The sequence below is a fragment of the Rattus rattus genome, chromosome 2 (assembly GCF_011064425.1).
Source record: "Rattus rattus isolate New Zealand chromosome 2, Rrattus_CSIRO_v1, whole genome shotgun sequence".
Taxonomy (NCBI): Eukaryota; Metazoa; Chordata; class Mammalia; order Rodentia; family Muridae; genus Rattus; species Rattus rattus.
Window position 1 is genome coordinate 118,872,603 of NC_046155.1, and position 25,325 is coordinate 118,897,927.

Genomic DNA, 25,325 nt, shown 5'->3' on the forward strand with positions numbered 1-25,325 from the left:
GATATATAGCATACCTGGTAAGGTTCCTGATGTGGAAGGGATTCAAAATTGTGAGGAGACAAGATGTTTTCTGTGCCCTAAGATTAGAATAGCTGAAGAAACCCGCATTAAAGTAAAAGCCACAAAGCTCTGTGAACTTGTATTTACAAAAAGGGCAATGATGATTAGCTAATTAGAAAACTCAAAGTGGTTTTCCACATCAAACTTGTGAAGAATACCCGCACAGGCAATGAATACAGTCCTGTTTGTAGAAGTCAAGCCTTCTAAGGAAGATTTATAAAAGAAAATTCAGTGTCGACCAAACTGAGTCCAGATTTTAAAAGGATGTCTACATGAATGATTGCTCCAAGGCTGTGACCCCTGAAATAATGGATTTGAGTGTTAGGGATCAATATATTGGCCATTTGGGGTGGTAGCTCAAAAAAAAAAAAAAAAGGTTTGGCTCGTATTAAGAAGGTAGAGCTGGGCAGTGGTGGTGCACACCTTTAATCCTATCACCTTAATCCTCTGGTAGGCAGAGGCAATTTGATCTCAGAGTTTGAGGCCAGCCTGGTCTACAGAGATTATTCCAGTACTGCCAGGGCTACACAGAAATAGCATATCTCAGGGAAAAGAGAAAGGTGGCTTTGTTGGCATCAGGGCACAGGTTGATGAATTGAGGATCAAGGATGAAAAAAATCAAGGGCTGAAAAGATGGCTCACTGGATAACATGCTTGCTATGCAAGTCTGACAACCTTAGTTCATTTAAATCCACAGAACCCACATAAAATCAACCTTAGTATGTCCCTTCAGGAGATGGTAGGCAAATGTCTTTGGATCAGCAGAAACAAGCAGGTCAGTTAGCCTGGCAGATGTATCATGGGCATGAGAGACCCTATCTCAAACAAAGTAGGTGAGAGCTAATTCTTAAACTTTTTTCTTTTTTTTCGGAGCTGGGGACCGAACCCAGGGCCTTGCGCTTGCTAGGCAAGCGCTCTACCACTGAGCCAAATCCCCAACCCTGAGAGCTAATTCTTGAGGTTGTTCTCATATTTCTACATGTGTTGTGGCATAAACACACACCCATGTTATATTTTACCCTAGACCGTATAATGTATAAGTTCACTTCTTTTTGAGCTTTACTAAAATGGAATAAAAATGTAAAATCTAAACATTATCTAAACTTGATAATGACCACCATGAAGAAAGTAGTGCGAAAGGAAGGGTAGGATGAGATACTAGCAAGTAAGGGTCTGGGATAGACGTGGAAAGCAAGTCCACCTCGCTGAGCACCTCACTGTTCTGCAAATCAAATTTAGAGTGGAGTTACTATTCACTACTCAGGTTGTCATTAGCAGACCAGAAGCACTAACAGCTGAGAGTTTGTTATAAATGCAAACTTTAGGCCCATCTCTGTGACATACATCTGTAGCCTCAGAACTTGAGGAACTATATCAGGAAGAACATTGTGAACCTTAAGCTAGCCTAGGTTGACACAGCTAGATCCAGTTTAAAAAGAGCCAAAAAAAAGTAGTCAGAAATACAACTATATTGGCTTGTAAAACTTTTAAAGTATTTTTACTAATTCTTAGAGAAATTTTACACAATGTACTTTGGTCATACCCTTTCAGTCCTTCCATATCTATCTTCCTTCCCCCTGCTACCCAACCACCCACCTTTAGAACTATCTAGTAACTCTTTCTGCTGCCCATCTGCTCTTGTATATGTGCACTACTCAAGGGTATTCACCCTAACACTCCATCTCCTAGCAGCTGTCAGTGGCCAATAACCCCTCTGCCAGCAGTGGGATTTCATGTCCACCTCACCTGTCCTCACTGGGATTTTGTCTGGCCTTAGCTTGTGAGGTCTTGTACATGCTTTCTCAACTGCTCTGAATTCTTAGGGTCAATTGCCCTGCTGTATCCAGAAAACAGTTATAGTTACCTTTGCCTCTTAACCACAAGGATCCTTGAGTGATGGGAAGGATTGTGTGGTATAGATGTCTTAAGATTTCGCATTCTTCAATCTCTTTTCTCTATACACTGATCAGTTGACTATCTCTACATTAATCATCATATACTGCACAGAAAAGCTTCTCTGATGAAGGTTGACAGATGCAATAATCTATGGGTATAATGACAAGTCATTAGAGTTTAATACTGTGTCCATTTAGCAGAATGATAGGAGTAGTTTTCCCCCTTGTGGTCTGTGACCTGTCTAACCACAGATTCTTGGCCTCTTCAACAGTGTTGAGTATGGGCTTCAACTTGTGGAGTGGGACTTCAATCACAAAGTAATTGGTTACTTCCATGACATTTGTAACACTGATGCACTAGTGAGCATGGCTTGTCAGGCAGGTCATTGTTGTATCTCACATGATCCACATCTTTTTCATTCTGTAAGATTGGCAATTGCTTTTTAACTCTGGTAACATGCATAGAAGCTTCCAGCACTATGAAAGCTAGCCAGTATAGATGAAGCTTTCAGGTAAGTACCTGCTTGATTTCTCTGTATTCTATGACCCAAGTATGTGGTGTTTTACTGTCAAGGTCTGAAGGATAATCCAAGAGCATTAGCAAGAGCCTATATGTAATGTTTGAGAGTCTGTAGGACCTTACTGGTCAACAACTCCAAAAGAGGTAACTCATTTCTGGCATTAGAGTTTTGTTATTCTGTGATACATAGTAGGACCATTTCAAGACTGTTAAGAATCCACATAAGTCATTGATGGCAACAGTCTCAATTGACTGTGAAATCATTTGTGCGGACAAATGACTCAGTGTCCTATCTTTGTTACTTTGGGTACTGAAATTTGTGAATAGAGTAGATATGTATTAAAAAGAGCTCACGTGTGGTTCCTATACTGTTTAGAAAGAACAAAGGAGGACAGATTTTTGTTTTTCCTTGTTGCAGTATTTGTAATAATGAAAAATACAATGGTCCATTTAACACACATTAGCTGTAGTTGCCATGTTCCTTTACCAACCTTGTTCACCAACATACAGAATTCTTATAGTTGTGTAGATTCTATTCAATAATCTGGGTACATCATTTTTTTTTCATTCTGTCTTGTGTCCATTTGTTTTAGTACCTAAGGGCTTTTCTCCTTTAACTGTGAAAGGAGAGACCTTTGTAACATTCAGTCTTAATGATGTCAAAAAGAAGGGCCCAAGGCATTATGGCATTGTTGTCTTTCCTCTTGCTTGCCAGACACCTAACAGTGTCACTTATGGAGGACTCAGCAGTGTAGCAGAGGAATACCATCAGAGGTAGACAGGCTCTTACTATTGAGACTAGAAAACATCAGAGTTGCTACTGTGACACTAGGAACCCTGGAATCAGTCTGTCCATGGTTTGTACCTGTGAAGAAATGTTCTATTTTAGAAAAGTCTTTCTATATCTTTTGTTACTATGACTTAAAGATCTGAAGCTGAGTAATTTTTATTATCAAGAATAGAAATTGGGGCTAGAGAGATAGGCAAGTAGTTAAGAACATTGGCTACTCTTCCAGAGGACCCAAGTTCAATTCCCAGTACCCACATGGCATCTCACAACTATCTATAACTCCGATCCTAGGGGATCTGATCCACTAATCTGGTTTCTGCTGGCATGGCAAGCATGTGATGTACAGGTGTGCATGTAGGCAAAATATCTGTAACACACAAAATAAAAATACAGGTGAAAAAAATGAAGAATAGAAGTTGAGCTGTTGAGATGGTTCAGTGGGTAAAACTGTGCTGCCAGTGCTGGTGAGTTTGATCCCTAGGACCCCCATGGAGGAGCAAGGGAGCCGACCACCAAAGCTGGCCTGTGACCACACGCATGCAAGCACATCTGCGCCCTCCACACAGATAAACGTGATTTTAAAAGTCTGTTTAGCTTACAGTCTTGAAGAGGAGAAATCTGAGGTTAGTGCAAACATCTGCAGTACCTGATAGAGAACTTTCTACTGTGCTGTAGTATTAACAGAGGGTGCCAAGCATGAACTAGCTCAAGTATTCTTACCTAGTTCATCTAGGGAGCCTGTTGACATCTTCTAACTCTAATCACTGCTCAGAGGCCCACTATCTCAAAGATAGGAATTTGGGGATTATATTTTTAACACATGAATTTCTGGGGGACACATTGGAACCATAATCAGACTATATCCAATTTTGAGTTTATTTTCTGAATTTGCTTGACTATTCTGGCATTTGGGAGGAGAACTATAGAAAAGTTAACATTTTTTAAAAGTGTGGGGGGGGAGGGAGGGAGGGGGCGGGGAGAGCACCACATGAATAAACGCAGTATCTGAGGTGGTCAGAAGAGGTATCACATCAGAAGAGGCAGATGGTTGTGAGCTACTATGTGGGAGCTTGGAACTGAATCCATGTCCTCTGCAAAAGTAGTAAGTGTTCTTAACCTCTGAGCCATTTTACTAGCCCCTGGAAAGAGGATATTTTAAAAGGGAAACAATTTTTTTAAAGTTGAGTTGTCTTAAGCTTAATTGGAAGCTTTATATAGGTTTTAAACACCTATTGGGAGCAGTTTTGTTTATAAAGAAACTTTAGGAGAAAGCATTGGACATGATTATTCAAAAAATTACTAGAGTAAAAAAAAAACCCTTAGGTCTGCTAGGCCACTAGTGTTTATTTAGTATCTTTTCAGTACTTAGGTAGTTCTTGACATAGATTATGTCAAGATTATGTCCATAGATTATGAACATAATCTTCCCTGATTTAAAAAAAAGTCCAAATTCCTGTGTGACTTCAAATATAAGTTTGAAAGACAATTGATCTTTTTTATTATAATTAATTTTTGCTCATCCGGCCTTTTGATACTTTATGTGGTAGCCTGTGCTACCTGTTAGTATGAGATAAAGACTTGTAGCAGAATGGGTACATTTACGGAGGCAGGATCAGGGAAGCAGCTGGAAAAGAGGCTTCTAAGTAAATCAAAAGAAGAGTGATCATGCCTGTCAGTTTGCCTCACACAGATCATTTTGAAAGTCATAGCCCTAGTAGTACTAATAACCCCCTTTCTCTTTTAAATGCCCTGATGTGGGTAACCAGCAATAATATGGTCACTATTACACTGCACTAGATTACTGTCTTAGTATTATTAAAATACCTGAGTGGATAGCTGTTCTTGACCCTTCACAGATAAACATTGTGAAAGAGTATTGTAATGAGGTCTCATGGTGGTACACTTGATGAGCAGGCAGTATCTGTCAGTCTGTCAAAGCTGCTTGATTTCTGACAGCTCTCTGTACCAACGTTAATGGTTATGGCCTCTTTTTTTGAGACTTTTCAAGACAGGGTTTCTCAGTGTAGCCCTGGCTGTGCCGGAGCTTGCTCTATAAACCAGATGGCCTTGAACTCAGAAATCCACCTACTTCTGCCTCCAAAGTGCTAGAATTTAGGGTACACATCATCATGCCTGGTCTTTCAGTTTTTAAATCTAGTTAAAGAATTCTTTAGTGGTGGTAAAAAGCCTTTGTGTCGAAGAAACACTGGGTTAATGAATATCTGTGTAAAAGACCACTAGAGATGGGGTTAAAATTATGCCACATATAACTCTCCAGGCTGTGGCTTCACACAGCCATTAGGAACTGTTGCTTATGGCTGAAGTCTTTGGGGTAGGAAGGTATTGATTAGTACTGCCCACATTTTATGTGCATAGATAGCAATCGGGAATCTTATTGAAGTTCAGTTCTGTAGGTTTCAAGTGGATCCTGAGAGTTAGTATAGATTTGCTGATATTACTGATATAATGAATAGCAAGAGCATAACTAATGGTTATATTTCTCTGGATTTATCTGGATAAAGTATCCATATATACATATTCTCATTTTGGACATAGAAGGAAAATAGCTACTTTTGGACAATAGATACCTTTTAGTTAGAGTAGAGAGAAACAGAGGCAAAAATAGGTATTTAAATATGGATTGTTTCTCCTTTTTTTTTTTTTTTTTTTTTTTTTTTCCGGAGCTGGGGCCCGAACCCGGGGCTTTGCGTTGTCTAGGCAAGTGCTCACCACTTGAGCTAAATCCCCAACCCCTAAATATGGATTGTTTCTAAAGGTTGATTATATTTTATTTATTTTGGGGTCTTTTTTTGTTGTTTGTGTTTTGTTGTTTGTGTTTTGTTGTTTGTGTATGAGACAGGGTCTAAGTACCCCTGCCTGTCCTGGAACTCACTATGTAGACCAGTCTAGCCTCCTGTTTGTCTCTGCCTCCTGCTGGGATTAAAGGATTAAATCACCATGCCTGATTTATTTTGTTTTGAAGTTCTTTTCTTTTCCAACGTAATATTTTCATTGATTTTATTGATTATTTTTTATTGATTTATTGATTTTTCACATACACTCCTATCACATTTGCTTCCCAGTCCATCCACTTACTCTTGTTACACACACACACACACACACACACACACACACACACACACACACACACACACACATACTCATGCACACAACAAAAAAAAGTCTTAATTCATGTTATCTGTATACTTACTGGAATGTGGTCAAACTCCTAAGTGGCCTAATTTTTTTTTTTTTTTTTTTTTTTAATTCTTTTTTTTCGGAGCTGGGGACCGAACCCAGGGCCTTAAGCTTCCTAGGCAGCTCTACCACTGAGCCAAATCCCCAACCCCTAAGTGGCCTAATTCTTAAACAGAGCTGAGTCCTTCCCCTCCTGCACCCCTGCTAGAAGCCCTCTATTGTTGAGAGCCAGAGTTCTCTTTGAAGACTTGTGTAAGCTGTTTGGAGGGTGGGTTGAGGTCACAGAAGTCTTTGACATCCCCTTCTCCACTGTGTGTCTATAGTCATCGATACTATTTCCACAGTTGCTTATTTGCTCATTAAGGTTTAAGGGAGCATGGATCATGGGCTTCTTCTACATGTTTCATGCCATCAGCATAGACCAGGAGCGGGGCTCCCAGTTGCAGTAAGGCTATGGACCCAGACAAGGCCCTCAAATGCAGCTGGGATCAAGGATATCGACATGGATTCCAGCCACAGTACAGACCATAGCCATCCCTTTGGCTTTCTGTAGTAGGTAGCATGGGCCATGGACATCAACACAGAATTCGCTGTAGTAAGACCACGGACCCAGACATTGCCCTCTATGGCAGCATGGATCAGGCACATGGCCTTAGGTGACAATGCAGGTCACTCAGATTAGTATAGTTCCCAGTGGCTGCACAACCCACAAGCAACAACAGGACTTCAGGTAACAGCACAGGCCAAGGACCTCTGCTTGGCTTTTGATGGTACCACCAGGCCATGGATATCAACTCAGACCCCACCTGTAGCAGGACCCAGACACAGGCCTTTGTGACATCCCAGACTCAAACACCACCACAGTGTCAGGTGGCAGAGCAGGCCCTGGTGGCAGAGTATGGTCCCTGGAGGCAACATGGTCCATGGACATTAACATGGATTCAGGCCATGGCATGGGCCATGACCATCTACATGTCATTAGGTGATAACACAGTCCTTGGACATCAACCTGGACCCGGGCCACATCAGGACCAATGATCCACATATGGCCCTCTGTGCTATCACAGGATATGGTTGTCCTCTAAGGAAGTCTAATCCAGAAAGTAGACTGTTCTCATTCAGGCCAGAGCTAGAGTGATCCCACAGCCAGGCAGTTTGTTTGGGGCTGAGCATGCATCTGCTTAAGTTCCAGGATGTTGCATACCAACCTTTGACACTACTGGATAATGACATGATTTACTGTCTTCCATAGTCTGTCTCACACATGTCTTGTCACCAGTTCTGTGTCTCCCCAGAGTGCACACACTGCACTGCACCACTCTATTCTGCTCAGCTCTGCTCTTACATCATTCCTATTTCTCCAACACCTGTGAGGGCAAGGGGGTGTTTCTTTAAGTTCTTTTCTTTTAGTTGACAATTTTAGACATGTATATACATATCCATGGCAAACTCCCCCTCCTTTAATTCTCCAGGACATGCTCCAACACATCCCCTTCGCACTTTGATGTCTTTGCGTTTTCTCCCTCCCTGAAAATCGCTGGGTCCAGTTAGTGTTGCCAGCTGGAATAGTAACTGGTCTTGTTGGCTTGATGGTGTGCAGTGAGATATAATTGGAGTGAGTTCATTAGTCAGCAGTTCTGTCACATCCTCCCCATCCCCTGACTTAGATTTTTTTGATGTTCTTGAGCCTTAAGTAAGGGGGTATTGAAGAAGATGTCACATTTAGGGTTCATCAGTTGGGCCCACTATGAGTCTTTGCATTAACTGCTGTGTACTACAGAGGATTCTCTGATCCAGGTTAAGAGTAGCACTATAGCTCCTTGGTCAAAGATCAAGTGACTATATGTGTGTGGGTTCATTTCTGGGTCTTTAATTCTATTCCATTGACTCTGTATCAATACCATGCATTTTTTTTTTTATCACTATCACTCTAATACAACTTGAGGTCAGGAGTAGTGATTGCCTGCAGAAGTTCTTTTATTGTTGAGAATAGTTTTCCCTGTCCTGGGTTTTTTGTTATTCCAAAAGAATTTGCAAATTGCTCTTTCTAATTCCGTAAAGAATTGAGTTGGGATTTTGATGGGGATTGCATTGAATCTGTAGATTGCTTTTGGCAAGATGGCTATTTTTACTATATTAATCCTGCCAATCCATGAGCATGGGAGATCTTTCTGTCTCCTGAGATCTTTAATTTCTTTCTTATAGAGACTTGAAGTTCTTGTCATACAGCTCTTTCACTTGTTTGGTTAGTCACACTGAGGTATTTTTATACTTGTGACTATTGTGAAAGTGTTGTTCCCTAATTTCTTTCTCACCATGTTTATCCTTTGAGTAGAGGAAGGCTACTGACTTGTTTGATCTTTGACAAAGGAGCTAAAACCATCAAGTGGAAAAAAGACAGCATTTTCAACAAATGGTGCTGATTCAGTTGGCAGTCATCGTAGTGAAGAATACAAATCGATCCATTCTTTATCTCCCTGCACAAAGCTCAAGTCCAAGGAGATCAAGGACCTCCACATCAAACCAGATATACTCAAACTAATAGAAGAAAAGTGGGGAAGAGCCTCAAACACATAGGCACAGGGGAAAAATTCCTGAACAGAATACCAATGGCTTATGCTCTAAAATCAACAATAGACAAATGGGACCTCATAAAACTGCAAAGCTTCTGTAAGGCAAAGGACACTATCATTAGGACAAAACAGCAACCAACAGATTGAGAAAAGATCTTTACCAATCATACATCAAATAGAGGACTAATATCCGATATATACAAAGAACTCAAGAGAATCAAATAACCCTGTTAAAAAATGGGGTACAGAACTAAACAAAGAATTCTCAACTGAGGAATATTGAATGGCCCTGAAGCACCTGAAGAAATGTTCAGCATCCTTAGTCATAATGGAAATGCAAATCAGAACAACCCTGAGATTCCACCTAACACCAGTCAGCATGGCTAAGATGCTAGCGAGGATGTGGAGAAAGAGGAACACTCCTCCATTGGTGGTGGGATTGCAAGCTGGTACAACCACTCTGGAAATCAGTCTGGTGGTTCCTTAGAAAATCAGACATTGTACTACCTGAGGACCCAGCAATACCACTCCTGGGCATACACCCAAAAGATGCTACAACATATAACATGGACATATGCTCCTTAATGTTTATAGCAGCCTTATTTATAATAGGGACTGGAAAAAAACCCAGATGTCCTTTAATAGAGGAATGAATACAGAAAATGTGGCACATCTACACAATGAAGTACTACTCAGCTATCAAAAACAATGACTTCATGAAACTCTTAGGCAAATGGATGGAACTAGAAAATATCCTGAGTGAGGTAACCCAATCACAAAAGAACACACATATGGTATGTACTCACTGATAAGTGGATATTAGCCCAATAGCTTGGAACACCCAAGATACAATTCAGAGACCTCATGGAGCTCAAGAAGAAGGAAGACCAAAGTGTGGCTGCTTCAGTCCATTTTAGAAGGGGCAACAAAATACTCACAGAAGGAAATATGGAGACAAAGTATAGAGCAGAGACTTTAAAAAAAGACCATCCAGAGACCACTCTACCTGGGGATCCATCCCGTGTACAGTCACCAAACCCAGTCACTATTGCAGACGCCAAGAAGTGCAGGCTGACAGGAGCCTGATATAGCTGTTTCCTGAGAAGGCTCTGCCAGAGCCTGACAAATACAGAGGGGGACACTTGCAGCCATTCACTGGACTGAGAACTGGGTCCCCAGTAGAGGAGTTAGAGAAAGAACTGAAGGAGCTGAAGGGGTTTGCAACCCCATAGGAAGAACAATATCAAACAACCAGACCACCCCACCCCCACCCTGAGCTCCCAGGGACTAAACCACCAACCAAAGAGTACACATGAAAGGGACCCATGGCTCCAGCCATATATGTAACAGAGGATGGCCTTGTCAGGCATCAGTGGACCTTGGTCTTGGGAAGGCTTGATGCCCCAGTGTGGGGAAGTACCAGGGCAGGGAGGCAGGAGGGAGGGAGTTGGGTGGGCAGAAGAGCACTCTCATAGAAGCAGGGGGAGGGGGAATGGGATAGATATACTGATATAGCATAATAAAACATGTAATATGGTATAATTTATACTTACATATAATTTATTTTATATTAGTATATAGCATATAATATAATGTATATTTTAAAATAATTTATTTAATTTTGTTTTATGTCCTTTGGTGTGCGGGTTTCAGACAATTGTGAGCTGCCATGTGGGTGTTGGGAATTGAACCTGAGTCCTCCGGAAGGGCAGCCATCTCTTCAGCCCCAGTTATTTTTAAAGGTTATTGTGAATTATATTATTTCCCTTTTTATTTTGTCATTGGTACCTTGGAAGGCTAATAGTTTTGTCTTAATTTTGTATCATGCCGCTTTGCTGCCTGCATTTGTCAGTTGTAAGGGTTTTCTGGTGGAGTCTTTAGGGTCTCATAGAGGGACCCTGACGTCTGCAGGCAGTGCTGTTCTGACTTCTGTTTTACTTGTGTCCTTTACTTCTTTGTCGTACTGCTTGAGCTAGCACTTCACTGAATTGAGGGTAAAGAGGGGTGAGCATCCTTTCCTCGTTCCTGATTTCAGCACACAGGCTTAACCTCCCCCGTTTAACATAATATTGTCTGTTTGTCATATTTTGTCTTTATTATGCTGAACTATGTTCTTTCTACTCTGAGTTTCTTTAAGACTGCTGTCATGAAGGAATGTTGGATATTGTCAGATGCCTTTTCTATGATCCAATTATCAATGGATATTTCTAGTGTCTTTGAGTACATTTACGTAATTTATAACATTCACTGAATTACCCATATTTGACCATCTTTGTATCTCCAAAATAAACCCAACCTTTTTTGAAGTCAGTTTGTTCCTTTATTGCATGCCTGAGTGTGTGCGTGTTCATATATGTCCATATCAAGGCACATGTGTGGAGATCAGAGGACAACTGCATGATCAGTTCTCTCCTTCCACCTTGTGGGTCTTGGAAATTGAACTTGGGCCATGAGGTTTGGTGGCAAATGCTTTTATCCATTGAGCCATTCTGCTGACCTAGATGTGGATGCATAAAAGGAAAAAAAATTGTATTTAGGACATGAAGTTAATTTAATAGTATATAGCCTTAGCTTAGAGGAAGGGTGGATGTAGGGGAGCAAAAGAGCAGAATTTGGGGCAGGGACATCTCTAATATGGGAGTGTTCTTCCTCAGCCTGTACAGTGATAAGAATACCTCGTTTGATACACAGAGACAGAGAGCAAGCGGGGTATCTACAGCCAGACAGGAATAATGTAGATGGATGATGCAGCGGCACAGCTTAAAAAAGTCCTCCAAAGGAAAGAGACTCCGTAGACTGATGTTTCTGAGATTGTTTCTCTTCGTGTGGTTTTTCAGATGCTACTTTGGGAGTAGGTCTTACATCTGTGCAAGATGTCCTTTAGTTACATGAGGGAAAAGAAGAGCTGGGCCTTTGTGTCTGTCCGTGGCTAATATATCCTGTGGTGTATAAGGGAGCCTGGGTAAAATGGATCTTATCCATATCTCCTCTGATACATAAGCTGTGGGCCAGGCCCTGTGAATTGTACCTGGAACAGCCTCACAAACACACACACACACACACACACACACACACACACACACACACACACACACACACACACACACACACACACACACACACACACAGAGCTGTCCCTCTTCTCTGTGATAAGCAGCTCCAGACAATCCCAGAGCACCAGGTGTTGTTCCCAAGGGTCCAAATATACAGTGTTTTTCTGATGGTTATCCCATTCCTCAGTGGTAAACAATGCTGTGTCAAGGTACTTCTCAGAGACCACCTGGAGCACAGAGATCCTATTTTTTCACTTATTTTTGTTAGCAGCATTGTGACGCTTCTCACTGGGCTACAAAGCCAGGGCTTGAGCCTACAGCTGGAGAAAGTCCATGACCAGTGCGTTTAGGGGTTTGAAGTGGAAAAAGGAGAGGGAGGGAGCAGCAGGAGTACAGAGCAGTACAAGCAAGCAATCCACATTGCTTTACTTTTGGCTTTGCTGTCAGCAGACTGGCCACCATTGCCGAGACTGGAGGGACAGCACTGTCTCACAACCCTGACTTAACCATACTGCATCGGACTATTCCAAGTAGCTCTTGTGCTATCTTTCCCTTGGAGGCAAGTCTCCTCCCAGCCGTCCCTCCCCTCCTGCTCCTCCCCTCCTGCTCCTCCCCCGTGCTGTGAGAGATGATGCGGTTCTCTATTGCTAGGCTCAGCCAGCTGATGTCACTGGCAGCGGGAAGCATCAGCAGCCTGATCACATGCTACCTAGTCTAATGCAGACGGGATAGGGGTGTGTGTGGGGAGGGGGCTCTATGGCAACTATTCTTGCTTGAACGCTGCCAAAAGTACAGAGGCAGCAGCTGCAGCATATAGCCAGCTTGGATGTCTTGCCCCAGAACCTTAGGAAACTAATATTGGTGGTATTTATTGTTGATAGTATTGAGAAAAACAACCCTTAACTCTAGGGGTTTGTTTTGCTGTTCTCCTTCCCAAAACAGACTTCCAGGACTCTGAAGAAGCAGTTACAAGCAGGATGCTTTTCCCCACCTCTGCGCAAGAATCTCCCCGCGGCCTCCCAGATGCAAACGGTTTGTGCCTTGGCCTGCAGTCACTCAGTCTGACTGGCTGGGACCGACCCTGGAGCACCCAGGACTCAGACTCCTCAGCCCAGAGCAACACACAGTCAGGTGAGTGCAAGAGAATGTGGTGTCTGGCTAGGGGAGGGGGCCGAATGGGGCGGTGAGCTAAGATACCAAAGCAACAGTTGTTCTGCTCCCCTTTGCATCACTCCCTCTATACACACAACACAGAGCTGTTTTGCAGGCAATGGTAGCTGTGAGTGTTGCACGACAGACAGGCTGCTGGTCAAGGCAGATGCGGCTTTTCTATTTGCCCTGACAAATTCCCTGGAGTTCTTAGTCTACACCTGAGGTACTCCTGACAAGGGTCCCCAAGGTTCCAACCTTATGCAGATATGATCCATCTAAGCCTCTGGTGCCCAGGCCTGTCTTGGAGATGATGAAGCAAAACACTTTTAGGTGGGGGAGGGGAGTTAAGGAACTGATTACTGGGTGACCAGATTCTGTTTAGTGGTTTTAAAACTAGAGTGCTGTATGCTAAGGTTAGGTAGCCCTGAGTCATAGCAAGAGAAGATTAACTGAGCAATTTTATTTGAATATTGGGACTGCCTTAACATTAGGTTAAGAGCGGCAATCCTGGAAAGGGACTGGCTGGAGAGGAGGATACATGGGGTAACTCCCAGACACAGAGAGGAGGCTTTCTGTTTGTTGAAGGTAACTAATGGATGAGAGGCCACTCCCCTTTAGGATCTCTTGTCTGCTTGATAGAGGATTAATGGGAACAAATTACAGAAGTTATTGACAAATCTTTGAACTGCTTCTCCTCAGACCTTCCCATTTTATTCCCTGTTTATTCCCTTCTTGTGGTATTTGGGGGAAGATTAGCCAGGTAAAAATTGTAAAAATTTCCAGGAAGAACTGTGAATTTAAATGCTATAGTATTACTCAAAAATCAATATATTTTACTTTATGTCACAATACAAAAAGTATTTACAGATCCTATGGGACAATGGAGGACTGGTGTGTGTGTGTGTGTGTGTGTGTGTGTGTGTGTGTGTGTGTGTGTGTGTGTGTGTGTCCATTTGCTACTGATGTTGGCACTGGGCCTGCTGTCCTTTCAGATACCTCCCCAGTCTAGGACCAGGAGTCATGGCAGCAGTGCACTGCTGTGTTGGTTTCTCTGGCCTCCACCCTGTGTGGTGCAGGTGCTGCTTTAGAATGCTTCACAGAGTCTGGGACTCCTAATGTCTGTTAGGCATTTTAATGCCCCTTTGTTTTAGTAAAATGCTTTTGGGGAAGAGGAAGGGTTTTTTGTTTGTTTGTTTGGTTGGTTTTTAATTGGTTTGTAGGTAGGATCCCTTGAAGGTAAAGTTACCTTGAATGCTATCTGCCTTTTATCTAACTCCAGCCTTTTGGGGGGCGGGTGGTAAGTACTCTGTTTCCTAGGTCAGGAAATGTGTCACTCTTCAATGTCATTTGCTTTGGAGGCCACAGTACTTCTTTTATGTATTCTTTGAAACAAGTCTTGTCCTGTTTTTACTCCTACAGGACCTGAGCAAAAGAAGAGCTCACACAGGAGATGAGCACCTGTGTGTGGTCATCAGTGTCTGATCTGTGCTGGCATCAGTTGGGGTGTGGCCCTCTTTCCTCCTGTTTCTCTTAGCTACAGAGTTAGCCTCTGAACTGTAACTGGGCTCATGGAAATTTAGATGTGTAAATCTTGAGGCTTGGAAAGCCTGTTCTAACAGCTATATGGTAAGGTGGTTGTCTACTTGGGAATGTATGGCCAGCCCAGGCAATGTAGCAGGACCTTGTCTCAGACGTGAAAGGAAGGAAAAAGAAAAGTTAGGTCTGGGCATTATTGTATCAGCTTCCCACCTTCAAGAACCAGATCTTGCAGCCATTAGTCTGAAGAGGGGTGTTTTTCTTCACCTTCCTTCTCAAGCATTTAGTAATAAACATTACATGATTTTGTGGATCAGGGAAGGGCTGCAATCTGAACTTCAGAATTCATAAAGACCTGAGACGGGCCCCAGTGCAGTGATCTGCCTAGGTTAGTATGAGTAGCTCTTGCTTTCTGGGGGTTAAAACACACACACATTCCTCATCTCCATTCTGTTTGCCTTCAGGAGCTGTGGTGATAGCCTGCTCCTTTTCCTAACTCTGTGCCTTCGTGGAAAGCCCATGTGAGGGTGCCATCTCCTAGAGTAGGATGGAGCCCTCCCACCAGCCAGCTGCAGTGCCAGATCGTATACTCTTGCCAGTAATGCGGGAACACACAGCCCACATTCCAGTGACCACACTGCCTTTCCATCTGAAAACCAATTCGCACAGTTTCTTGAGGAAGGGAGGAGATAGTTCAATTAGCTTCAGAAAATCTGTGAGTTGTACTTGCAAGCAGCCTGGTATCCTATTGTCTCTGTGTGGAACCTGTTATTGCTTAGATTCTGGTTGGTGATACTTTTCCCAGTAAGTTGTAGCCCCACCCACACCTGTCTTCTACCACCTTTAAGTATTTGTCATTGCATTAGGCAAGGTTGGAGAGTAGGGCTCTTGACTGAAGATCTTGACTATAATATTCACTAAGTAGGCATTAAACACTATCTGCCCGAAACTGTTGGGTACTGAAGGTATGATGTCAATGAATAGGATGGAATCATCACCATTAAGAAGTTCTAGGGCTGGTAAGTTAGCTCAGCAGGTAAAGGCACTTGCCACCAAGGCTAACAACCTGAGCTTGATCCCTAGGACCCACATGGCAGAAGAGCGCCAACTCCCAAAAACGTGTTTACCTATACACATGTGCATATATGGGCACCAGAGGAAAGAAATAGAATGTTTTTTTAAAAAAAAGAAATGACCATGATTGTCAAGGGAAAAGTCCTTTAATAGTATGTGTACTCTGTGATAGGGAGTGGAGTGACATACAACCAACATATATCATTTTTTTAATGCTGAGCACAGCACATGATTTAGTGCTTGTACAGATGAGGAAAACTTGCAAAAGCACACAAAGTGTCATACTATTGTCTGTCTGAGCATTCTAAACCTGGTATCTTTTGTTCTAGAACTGCCATTCTTCATATTAAACCCCCTTTCTGTGACCAGAGCTTTAATATGTTAGACCAGACTTACTTCATGTAGTACAAGGGCTGAGTAGCCTGGAACGCTCTGCTCATGATGAAATCTTTTAAGATTGAGGGCACTTGACAGACAGACAGTTCTATTCAGTTTGCACCCTCGGTCTCAGTCCATCAGCTTAACCACCCACTGGATTTGTCTTTCTGCCTTCCCCTTATGACTCTTCTATATGCAGCATTACTCAGCAGGAGAGTAAAGTGACATTTCAAATCTACTTTGAGGGACCTGGAAAAAAAGACTCTTAATGGCCACTTTGTACAGAAGCCCAATGGGCAAGTGAGATACTCAGCCTGAGGATGCCAGAGGACATGTCTTGTCTATTCTATTCTGATTCCCTTTAGAAGTCTCATGAGATTCACCTATACACTGACTTTGGTTTTTGTCCTGTTAACCAGTGGAATGTAGTGTTCCCTGTGCCTTTCATTTGCAGACTTCCCCACTGATCACAGGGCAGAGCAGCCTGGGTTATACACACGTCCTTTGCTCTGCTTTCCCAACCTTTTCCAAACTGTTTATGAGCCAACATTCAAAATAGGGTTAGGTGTCTCCTATGTGGAATATGGACTTCCAGGGCCCAACTAAGTTACCTTGCAGATTTGCTTCAAAACTCAGCAAGCAGCCACAGAACTAAGGGTACACACAGGAATGAAGGATTCCGGTATACAACTAGGAATAATGTAGCCTATGGTTGGAACAATGGCTCCTAGATTTTCTCTGTGACTACTCTTACTAGATGACAAGTATTTGATGATCGTGTCCTGGCCTAGTCCCATGTCAACTGTGAGCTTGAGCTGAGAGGTGTATCTTGTGATTAAGGCATCCAGTCCCAGCCCCTGCTGCTAGCGCCAGTGCTGTCATCAGATCTGGGCACCTTTAGACTCTTGGAGAGGGAGGCTTCAGAAAATTCCAACAATGACTCAGCTGAAAAACCAGAGACCTGGCATAGACAGAAGGGTGAAAGTAGAGAAAGTTTAAAATCAGTCTAAAAATAATTACTGCTGATTTGGTCTCTTGTGCTCTGAAATGGCATTAATGAGTTGGAACCTTCTGCTGGGTTGGGCTCTAAAGGGACAGTCAGGTCACTTGAGGGCATCTGACTGTGGGTCACAGTTTCCAGAAATTTGGCTCATTCTGTGAGCTGAAAGAGATCTCAAACCAGCTTAATTGACATTCTCCCGTTGTTGACATTCATTTTATCCCTCTTCAGCTGTGCATTTTCTCTGTATGTATTTGAGTATGCACATTCTCTGTGAATAGTCTTACCTAGACTTACTAAATAATAAGATAGTAATGAGCTTTGGGCAGCTTAAGATATATTCACTTACTAAACTATTATTTTTATATTCCAAATTTGTCCTGTGCCCAGTGAGACAGTAATGTCTATTTGTGTGTGAATGACCTTAGCCTTTAATGACTGAGCCATCTCTAGCAATGCCTTCTGTAGCAATTGTCTTGCTTTTTTTAAAGCAGTATCTGCCTGAAGCAGTAGGCCTTAGCTCCTTTGTTTCTGTTCAATGTGAGCTTTTTACAGGATGCAGCTAGTTCTGGCCATCACTTTCCCGAAAGTATTATATTCCATGTCATTCTTTTTATAGTCTTTATTATTCTCAGTGCTGTGTTTCTGCCTCTCTGCTTCTCCCCCTACTCCTACACAGTGTTTTTTGAGATCAAACTCTTTGTGAAATGCCCCGTAGAGTCATCTTGGCTTCCTGTGTCCTTGAATGTCAGTCTTCGTTGTACTCTAAGAGCTTTATTTACAAGCTCCAATCTTTAAGATAATTTCACATGAACCATATTTGGGTGTAGTAAGGGTATAGTAATTAGAAACTTAAAGTAATAAACCTAGGGGTTTTTGGCTGGAATTTTCAAAGATTTATATACAAATCTCATAGGGATCTTGTTAAATGCAGATTCTGGTTCAGACATCAAGCAGTGTCTAAGGTACATTTTAATGAGTTCTTACCATGGCCATCACCAACTTTTGAGACTTTTCCTTTATGTCTCCTGCACTTCTGGTAGGTGAGATTTCTCATCTGTGGTTGATGATCATAAAAGATCTGAACAAAAAGGAGATGTGCCAAGGACATGAAGATAGGCGAGCACACGGCCTCAGTAATGATGTATACCTTAGCAGTAACTGATGCGCTCTGACAGCGGATCTTCAACTCACAGAATCTGACTGTGCTTTGCTGTGGGCTGTACAGCGCTAACCTCGAAACTTGGTTAAGATAGGCTAATACTAGAATTTAGGGAAAGATTCTTATCTGAGCTTTGTGTCTGGTGTTCAGTAAATGGAACAGTTGCTATTAGTAGGAACTAAAAGAGATGATGGACCATCTCTTGAGAAAGTGGGATTAACTAGTGCAGGTCGTTAAGCCATTTTCTATTTAGATAGGTTTGTTGCTATGGTCAAGGATCTCTTTTGTTGATGTTTGAGGAAGGTGGATCTTACTGTGTAGCTTTAACTGGTTTAGAGCTTGCTGTGGACCAGGCTGTCCTGGAACACACAGAGATCCACCTGCTTCACCTCCAAGTATTGATCTTAAAGGAGTATGCCATCATGCCAGGCCTCACAGTAGAAGCTTTCTATAGATACAATTCCTGTTGTTGACAAGGTAATTTGAAGATTCCCAAGATACCAATAGTGTGCAAGTTAGTTGAGATAAATAGAATTCGTAGCTGGCAAAACATGTATCAATACAAGTGAATATAATAAACTGGGATGGATGAGTAAAGTGGCCTGTATTGGCTACCATGTTGGTTTTGGCTATTTACAATGCACTTACAAAACAAAATCATTTTGGATAAAAGCATAGTTCCTATAGCCCGTTCTTGTTCTTGGTGTCCCTAGGTATGACCCCTTTAATCTAGTTAATTTTCTCTTAGAATTTTTTCGCATATGTTTTTGTGCTATGTGATATGCTAAAACACAGGTCTCACCTAAAAGAAAATAGAGGTAGTTTATATTGGAGCCCAGTATGAATGACCGTAGCTTGGGAATGCAAATTCATGTTACCCCAAATATTGTATTCTAGTGTGGTAACAGTTTGATGAAGTTTTTATAGTAACAAAAGTCATAAAGCAGTTTAAAAATACACTGATGGGGTTGGGGATTTAGCTCAGTGGTAGAGCACTTGCCTAGTAAGCGCAAGGCCCTGGGTTCGGTCCCCAGCTCCAAAAAAAAAAAAAGAAAAAAAGAAAAAAAATACACTGATGATAGCCTGGTTTAGTGATTATATGCTGTTATCTCAGCACTTGGGAGATGAGAAAATCGCTGCTTTGAGGCCAGCCTAGTCCATATAGGCAATTCCAGGCCAGCAAGTGATGCATGGTAAGACCCTGACTCAACAAACAAACAAACAACAAACTACTAATTGAAATGCCAGGTAGACAGAGTATAGCAAAGCTAGGAAGTCTCTGCTATAAACTTGAGATGTTATCTGCTGACATCTTAGCCTTTGGGGATAGTGGACACATGGGGCTTATTTCTACAGCTCCCAAAGAATTATCTTAAGGTGTGTGTGTGGGGGGGGGGGGTTGGGACAGATAGACACAGAGATCTAAAGGGTTTTGTTAGGATAGTTTATAGAATATAGATAGGCACCTTAGTTTTCCAGTGGTTTCATTGCTGAAGAAAATGTCACTCCTCTGTCAACTGCTCATAAATCCTCAGGGAGAATGGATCTGAAGCTTTTTAGTTGCTGTTGTACTGAGTGAGGTCTTGGATTACTCAGCCTCATCTGCCTCAGCATTATTCCTTCCCACCCCACCCCTTTCTATGTGCAAAGACTTCCCCATCTCAGATTTTTTCAACACTTAGCTTTTTCATTTGTTTGGTTTGGGTTTTTGTTTTTCAAGACAGGGTTTCTCTGTATAGCCTTGGCTGTCCTGGAACTCACTCTGTAAACCAGGCTGGCCTCAAACTCAGAGATCTGCCTGGCTCTGCCTCCTGAGTGATGGATTAAAAGTATACACCACCACTGCCTGACATTTGTCTAAACCTGAGTTCAGCTGTCAACCATGGATCTCTCAAATGTCTGTCTGGGTAAACCTATCCAGTGTTTAAACTTTAATATATTCTAAGTTAGCCACTTAGAGTTCCATATCCTGGACCTTATTGTCCTTAGAACTTTTAAGGATTCGTGTTCTTGACTTCTCCATTCCTTAGACTCTCTTCATCTGTTCTTGACTGTTTGTCATGCTTCTTTCTTTAACTTGTAGCACCTGACCAGCTCCTTAACTCCTCTCTTGTTGTCACCATCTAATATCATTCCATGTTCCATAAGGGAAAATGATCATAGCCCAGTGTGGGTCTAGTATCCATCAGGGTACCTTAGTTCAATGGAGAATATGCTGAAGTCCAGTTTTAAGTGTTGTGTCTCTCACCTGGATGGTAGATACTGTAGGACATCCCCAGGGCTTTGTGACCAGCCTGTCCGCCATCCTCAGTAACTCTTCCGGCCGTCTGTCCAGTAGTTATTTAGTTGTCCTCCATACAGAACCAAAAATGTTTTATCATCGTTGGCTCTGTAGTGATTTTTTTAGATTTATTTACTATATTTCATGTGTGTATTTTTCCTGCATGCAAGTGTATGCATTACATGCATGCCTGGTATCCACAGAGGTCAGATCTTCTGGAATGGAGCTACAGATGGTAGTAGCCTCCACATGGATACTGGGAGCTGAGTCTGGGTCCCATGCAAGAATAGCAAGTGCGTTTAATGCCAAGTCATCCTCCAGCCCCTCTTTCATGATTCGATTGTCACTTCATTGTTGACAATCTTAAGCTTGTTTTGTAAAATGTAAGAAGGGACCTTCTTAGGGCAGTGGTTCTCAACCTGTGGTTTGCAGTCCCTTTGGGGGTTGAATGACCCTTTCACAGATTGCTTAAGACCATCTGAATATGCAGATGTTTACATTTGTAACAGCAAAATTACAGTTATGAAGTAACAGTGAAAATAATTTTATGGTTGGGGTCATCACAGCATAAGGAACTGTATTTTAAAGGGTTGCAGCATTAGGAAGGCTAAGAGCCACTGCTCTGGGAGAGTTGATATAATTTTAATAACTAGTGAGTATAATAGTCTATGTGAGTATAATGGTCTAGGTGTTTAACAGTAATATTTTGACATGCTTTGCAACACTAGAGAGCAAGCTAAAATCTGCTCACCTCTTGCCCTTTTAAAGCATGAACTCTGAAGCATGGATTATTTCAGTTATTTTGGGCACGAGTTTGATAAAACAAGGATTACTTGAGAGGTTTATCGAGGATTATTTGTGCTGGGTGTTAGAATCTAAGCATTTTGAGACCTGTAGTTCCAGCATGCAGTTAAGTGTTAGTACTTGAAAATCACTTTGAAAGGTCTAGAGTAAAAGACTGTTTTCCTTGAAAAGCAAAATAATAAACTGACTCCTGGGGATATGTTTGGCTCCCTGAGCCCCATAGATAATACACATCCTGAAATAAAAAAAGTGACCACAGTCTGGTGAGATATCTCAGTGGTAAAGACACATGTCACCCATTCTGGTGGTTCAAAAATCAATCCACATAAAGATGGAGAGACCCAACTTCACAAAAAACAAACACAAACAAACAAAACAACCAATAATGGTAACAATAGTAGTAATAAAAGACTGATTGTACCTGGTATTGGTTAAGATGTAAAGGGACTGAACTTGTCATGCTTATAGGAATGGTGTTTTTAATTTAAGTATTTTTCCCACTATAGAATAATAACTGGATAAATGCATGCATAATGTTGCCTGCATTTAGGAAATAAAAGACTAATTAATGTACACATATACTGTGTCTGTATCTGGGAGGGAGATCATATGCCTGAGGATGATGCTATGGCCTAATGCTGTGTTAACAGCTATTTTGAATCTTGTGTGTGATGTTCTGTCATGATCTATCATGAATGGCAGTTAGTCTTGTACCCCAAGTGATGCCTTGACTTTGATTCCAGACTTGAAGAGGTTTATTATTGTGCTTGGACATCTGGGAAGAAACCAGCTCTAGATGGCCTGTGTTTCACTTCATTTGTGGTCAGGGCTGAAGTAGGGGACACTTATACTCACTGTTGTTGGATACTTGTGTTATTTGGGTTCATCCTGAGAGATGGTGCAGGGTTTGAATGAGATATCCTCATACGCCTGGTTTTTTTTATACCCCGTTAGCTGCTTGGGAGGATTAGGAGGTATGCCCTTGCTGAAGGACGTATGTCACTTGGGGATGGGCTTTGAGGTTTCAGAGACTCGGTCCATTTAGCTCTCTACCTCTAGCTTGTGGTTTGAGCTTCTGACTGCTGACTGCTGCCTGATACCTCTGCACTGTCATCATGGACTCACTAAGACATCTTTATTCTTCAGATGAATTAAATGTCAAAGCTTCTGTCTTAACAATAATACATCCACACTTCATAGTAAAGCCCTTTTATTCTTTGTCCTTGTAGATGAGAGATACAATTCTCTCAGTTCCCGCATTCCTTCCTTCCTTTCTCTTTTTCTCCTTTTTTTCCTCCCTCCCTCTTCCTTCCTTCCTTCCTTCCTTCCTTTTTTTTTTTCTTTTTGAGACAATATCCCAAACTCTCCTGGAAGTCAAAATCCTCTTGCCTTAGCCTCTCAAGTGGCTGGGGTTGCAGGAATGTCTACCACATCTGGCTTTTATTCTTTTGGATGTTAGGTATTTGTTTATTATGAGTTGGGCATTTTTGCCGAGCACTTTTCATCTGCTGTCTGATTATTGAACCTGGCTACAGTGTTATGAAATAGTTGGTATTTCACTCAAGAGGCCAATGAAAAGAAAGAGGAGGCTCAAAGACGAACCCAGGCGAGCTTTTCAGAGATACAACCATCTGGAAGAGGCCTCATACCAGGGGTTTCATACCAGGTTTGTTTCCTCAGATAGTGAACTTTAGGAGATCATTCTGCTTCCATCCTAAATATTTGAAATTTGGGGCTGCAGAGAAAACTTGTGCATGCTAGAGAGTTTTAGAAGAGAACTTACCAAATGAGACATGTTTATGCTGTATTAGTCTGTGGTGTGTTACACACAATTCTTTGTTCTAACAAAATGTTACTAGAAAAGCATGACTCTAGTAAACACACTGAAAGCCAGTGGAGGGAATATGGTTTTGACTTCCCAGTTGAACTGCAGGTGTATCCAGACATCAATAGCAACTATAACCAAAGTTCCCAGTGGCAAAGTCTCAGATGGGTGGCACTACTCCTTAAGCCTGGTGGCAGAGAACAGTTCTCCTGTTGCTTTAGTAGAAAGAGTTCTGGTGTTCAATCATCCTGTAACTTCTAATGAGGACTGGGTGACCAGCTCTCCAAAACCATCAGTTATCTGAACCTTATGTTCTATGTTTTTTAAATGCTCTCAGAGGTTAAATCTGCCTTGGGTGATTGTGGGAGAGAAAAAAGTGTCTTGTCTGGAAGGAAAATTAAAGAGGTTATCAGCATTCCTTTTCTTTTCTTCTTTATTTATTTATTTTATTTTATTTTTTGTCATCCTAGTATTAAGCATGCTCCAAAATCCACTGGGAAATGTCTTAGGAAAAACCCCCTTGAGCTTCCTGTCTCTGGATCCCCTTGGGTCTGACTTGGACAAGTTCCCAGCGCCCTCAGTTAGAGGATCTCGCCTGGACACCCGGCCTATCCTGGACTCCCGTTCTAGCAGCCCCTCTGACTCAGACACGAGTGGCTTCAGCTCTGGATCAGATCATCTCTCAGATTTGATTGTATGTAACGTGCTCAGGAGTGGGGTGTGGAGGTGGAGCTGGCTGTGTGCCCCCGGGAAAGATGCCACAGTATCTGTCGTAGAGCTTGAAATGGGTGCCTCAGTAGGACGCAGGCAGGAGAGAACATCAGCACCGTTATGTAGTTGTTCATCCATGAGAAATATATTTTAGAACCCAGTATCTTTTACTTGTTACTCCAAGAGCTGGTAGAGAACAGTTAATTTCAAAGTAAATATGAGCATCTTGTCAGTGTGCTGTTTGTTGAAGTACATGGATATTTTCTTTTTAATCTTTAAAAAATATGTATATACCTCTGTGTATAAATGTCCCAAAGTTCATAAGTGAATTTTAATAATTGACTTTAAGTCATAATTATTTACACTTGAATTTTGATCTAGATTGTGACTCTAGCTCCTGTACTTTTGCACTGACCCATGCCAACTCACAGTCTGAGACTATCATCAATTTATATATCCTGTTCTTTACCTTCAGTCAAGTGTGACATGTGCGGGCTCCATGTTAATTAGACTTAGGAAATTGGTTAGGGTGGGTGGAGGATGGTGTAAATATCATATATAGGATAGCACAGTCAGTATAGTTAGAGGGTAAAGGTGATTACATATGAGTCTTGAAGGGAAAGGCAGACAATTTCCTGGAATAAGATAGTTTAAGGCACCACCTCAACTTTGCTTTTCAGTTACAAAATGCCAGGAGCTCAATGTTGAATTGAATAGGAGGGCCCATTTCTCATCTTCTTATCTTCATGGTTACCCATTCATGACTTTTAGAACCCACCCCTGTTGTCATCTTCTACCCGTCCTGGACTTTGAACGCTGGCATGAATTAGCATTCTTGTTGCCCATTCATTTGCTCTGTCCAGACTAGTTTCTAGAATGACAGTTAAAATCAGGTCCTTTACTTCTCTGGACTTGAGGTTACACCCTGTGGGATAGGTTCACAAGGTACTTGCTCCGTTTCATTACTTAAATAGAGCTCACCTTGGGATTTTACCTCGTGCCTGACAAATATACAACTCTTTCAGCTACCACACCTAAGGATTAATTTGGAAAGAGACACAGAAGCAAACAAAGAAGAAATGAGACAGTTTTTGTATCTATAGAAAATATTCTATCAATAAATTTTAATAATACATAATTTTGATGCTTAGAATTTCAAGCTTTAACACAAATATATAGTGTAACATGTTTAAATACATTTAAATACATTTCTAATAGAACATAAGTGGGTCGGAAGGAAAAAAGTTGTTTAGCAATAGGTAACTGGATCCTTAGGATGTTACTGGCCTCCTAAATAAAATGTGATAAATTTA

The 25,325-nt window shown here is 41.7% G+C and overlaps 1 protein-coding gene across 5 annotated transcripts in view; it reads left to right on the forward strand.

Moving 5' to 3' along the window:
* The window catches only part of Cpeb1 (cytoplasmic polyadenylation element binding protein 1), a 103,765-nt gene that overhangs the window by 65,721 nt on the left and 12,719 nt on the right, over window positions 1–25,325 (forward strand). For all 5 annotated transcript variants that reach the window (XM_032893326.1, XM_032893321.1, XM_032893323.1 and 2 more), the window contains exons 3-4: window positions 13,032–13,220; window positions 23,772–23,995. In XM_032893326.1, the coding sequence (XP_032749217.1) occupies window positions 13,032–13,220; window positions 23,772–23,995 (413 nt within the window). The remainder of the gene's footprint in view (window positions 1–13,031; window positions 13,221–23,771; window positions 23,996–25,325) is intronic.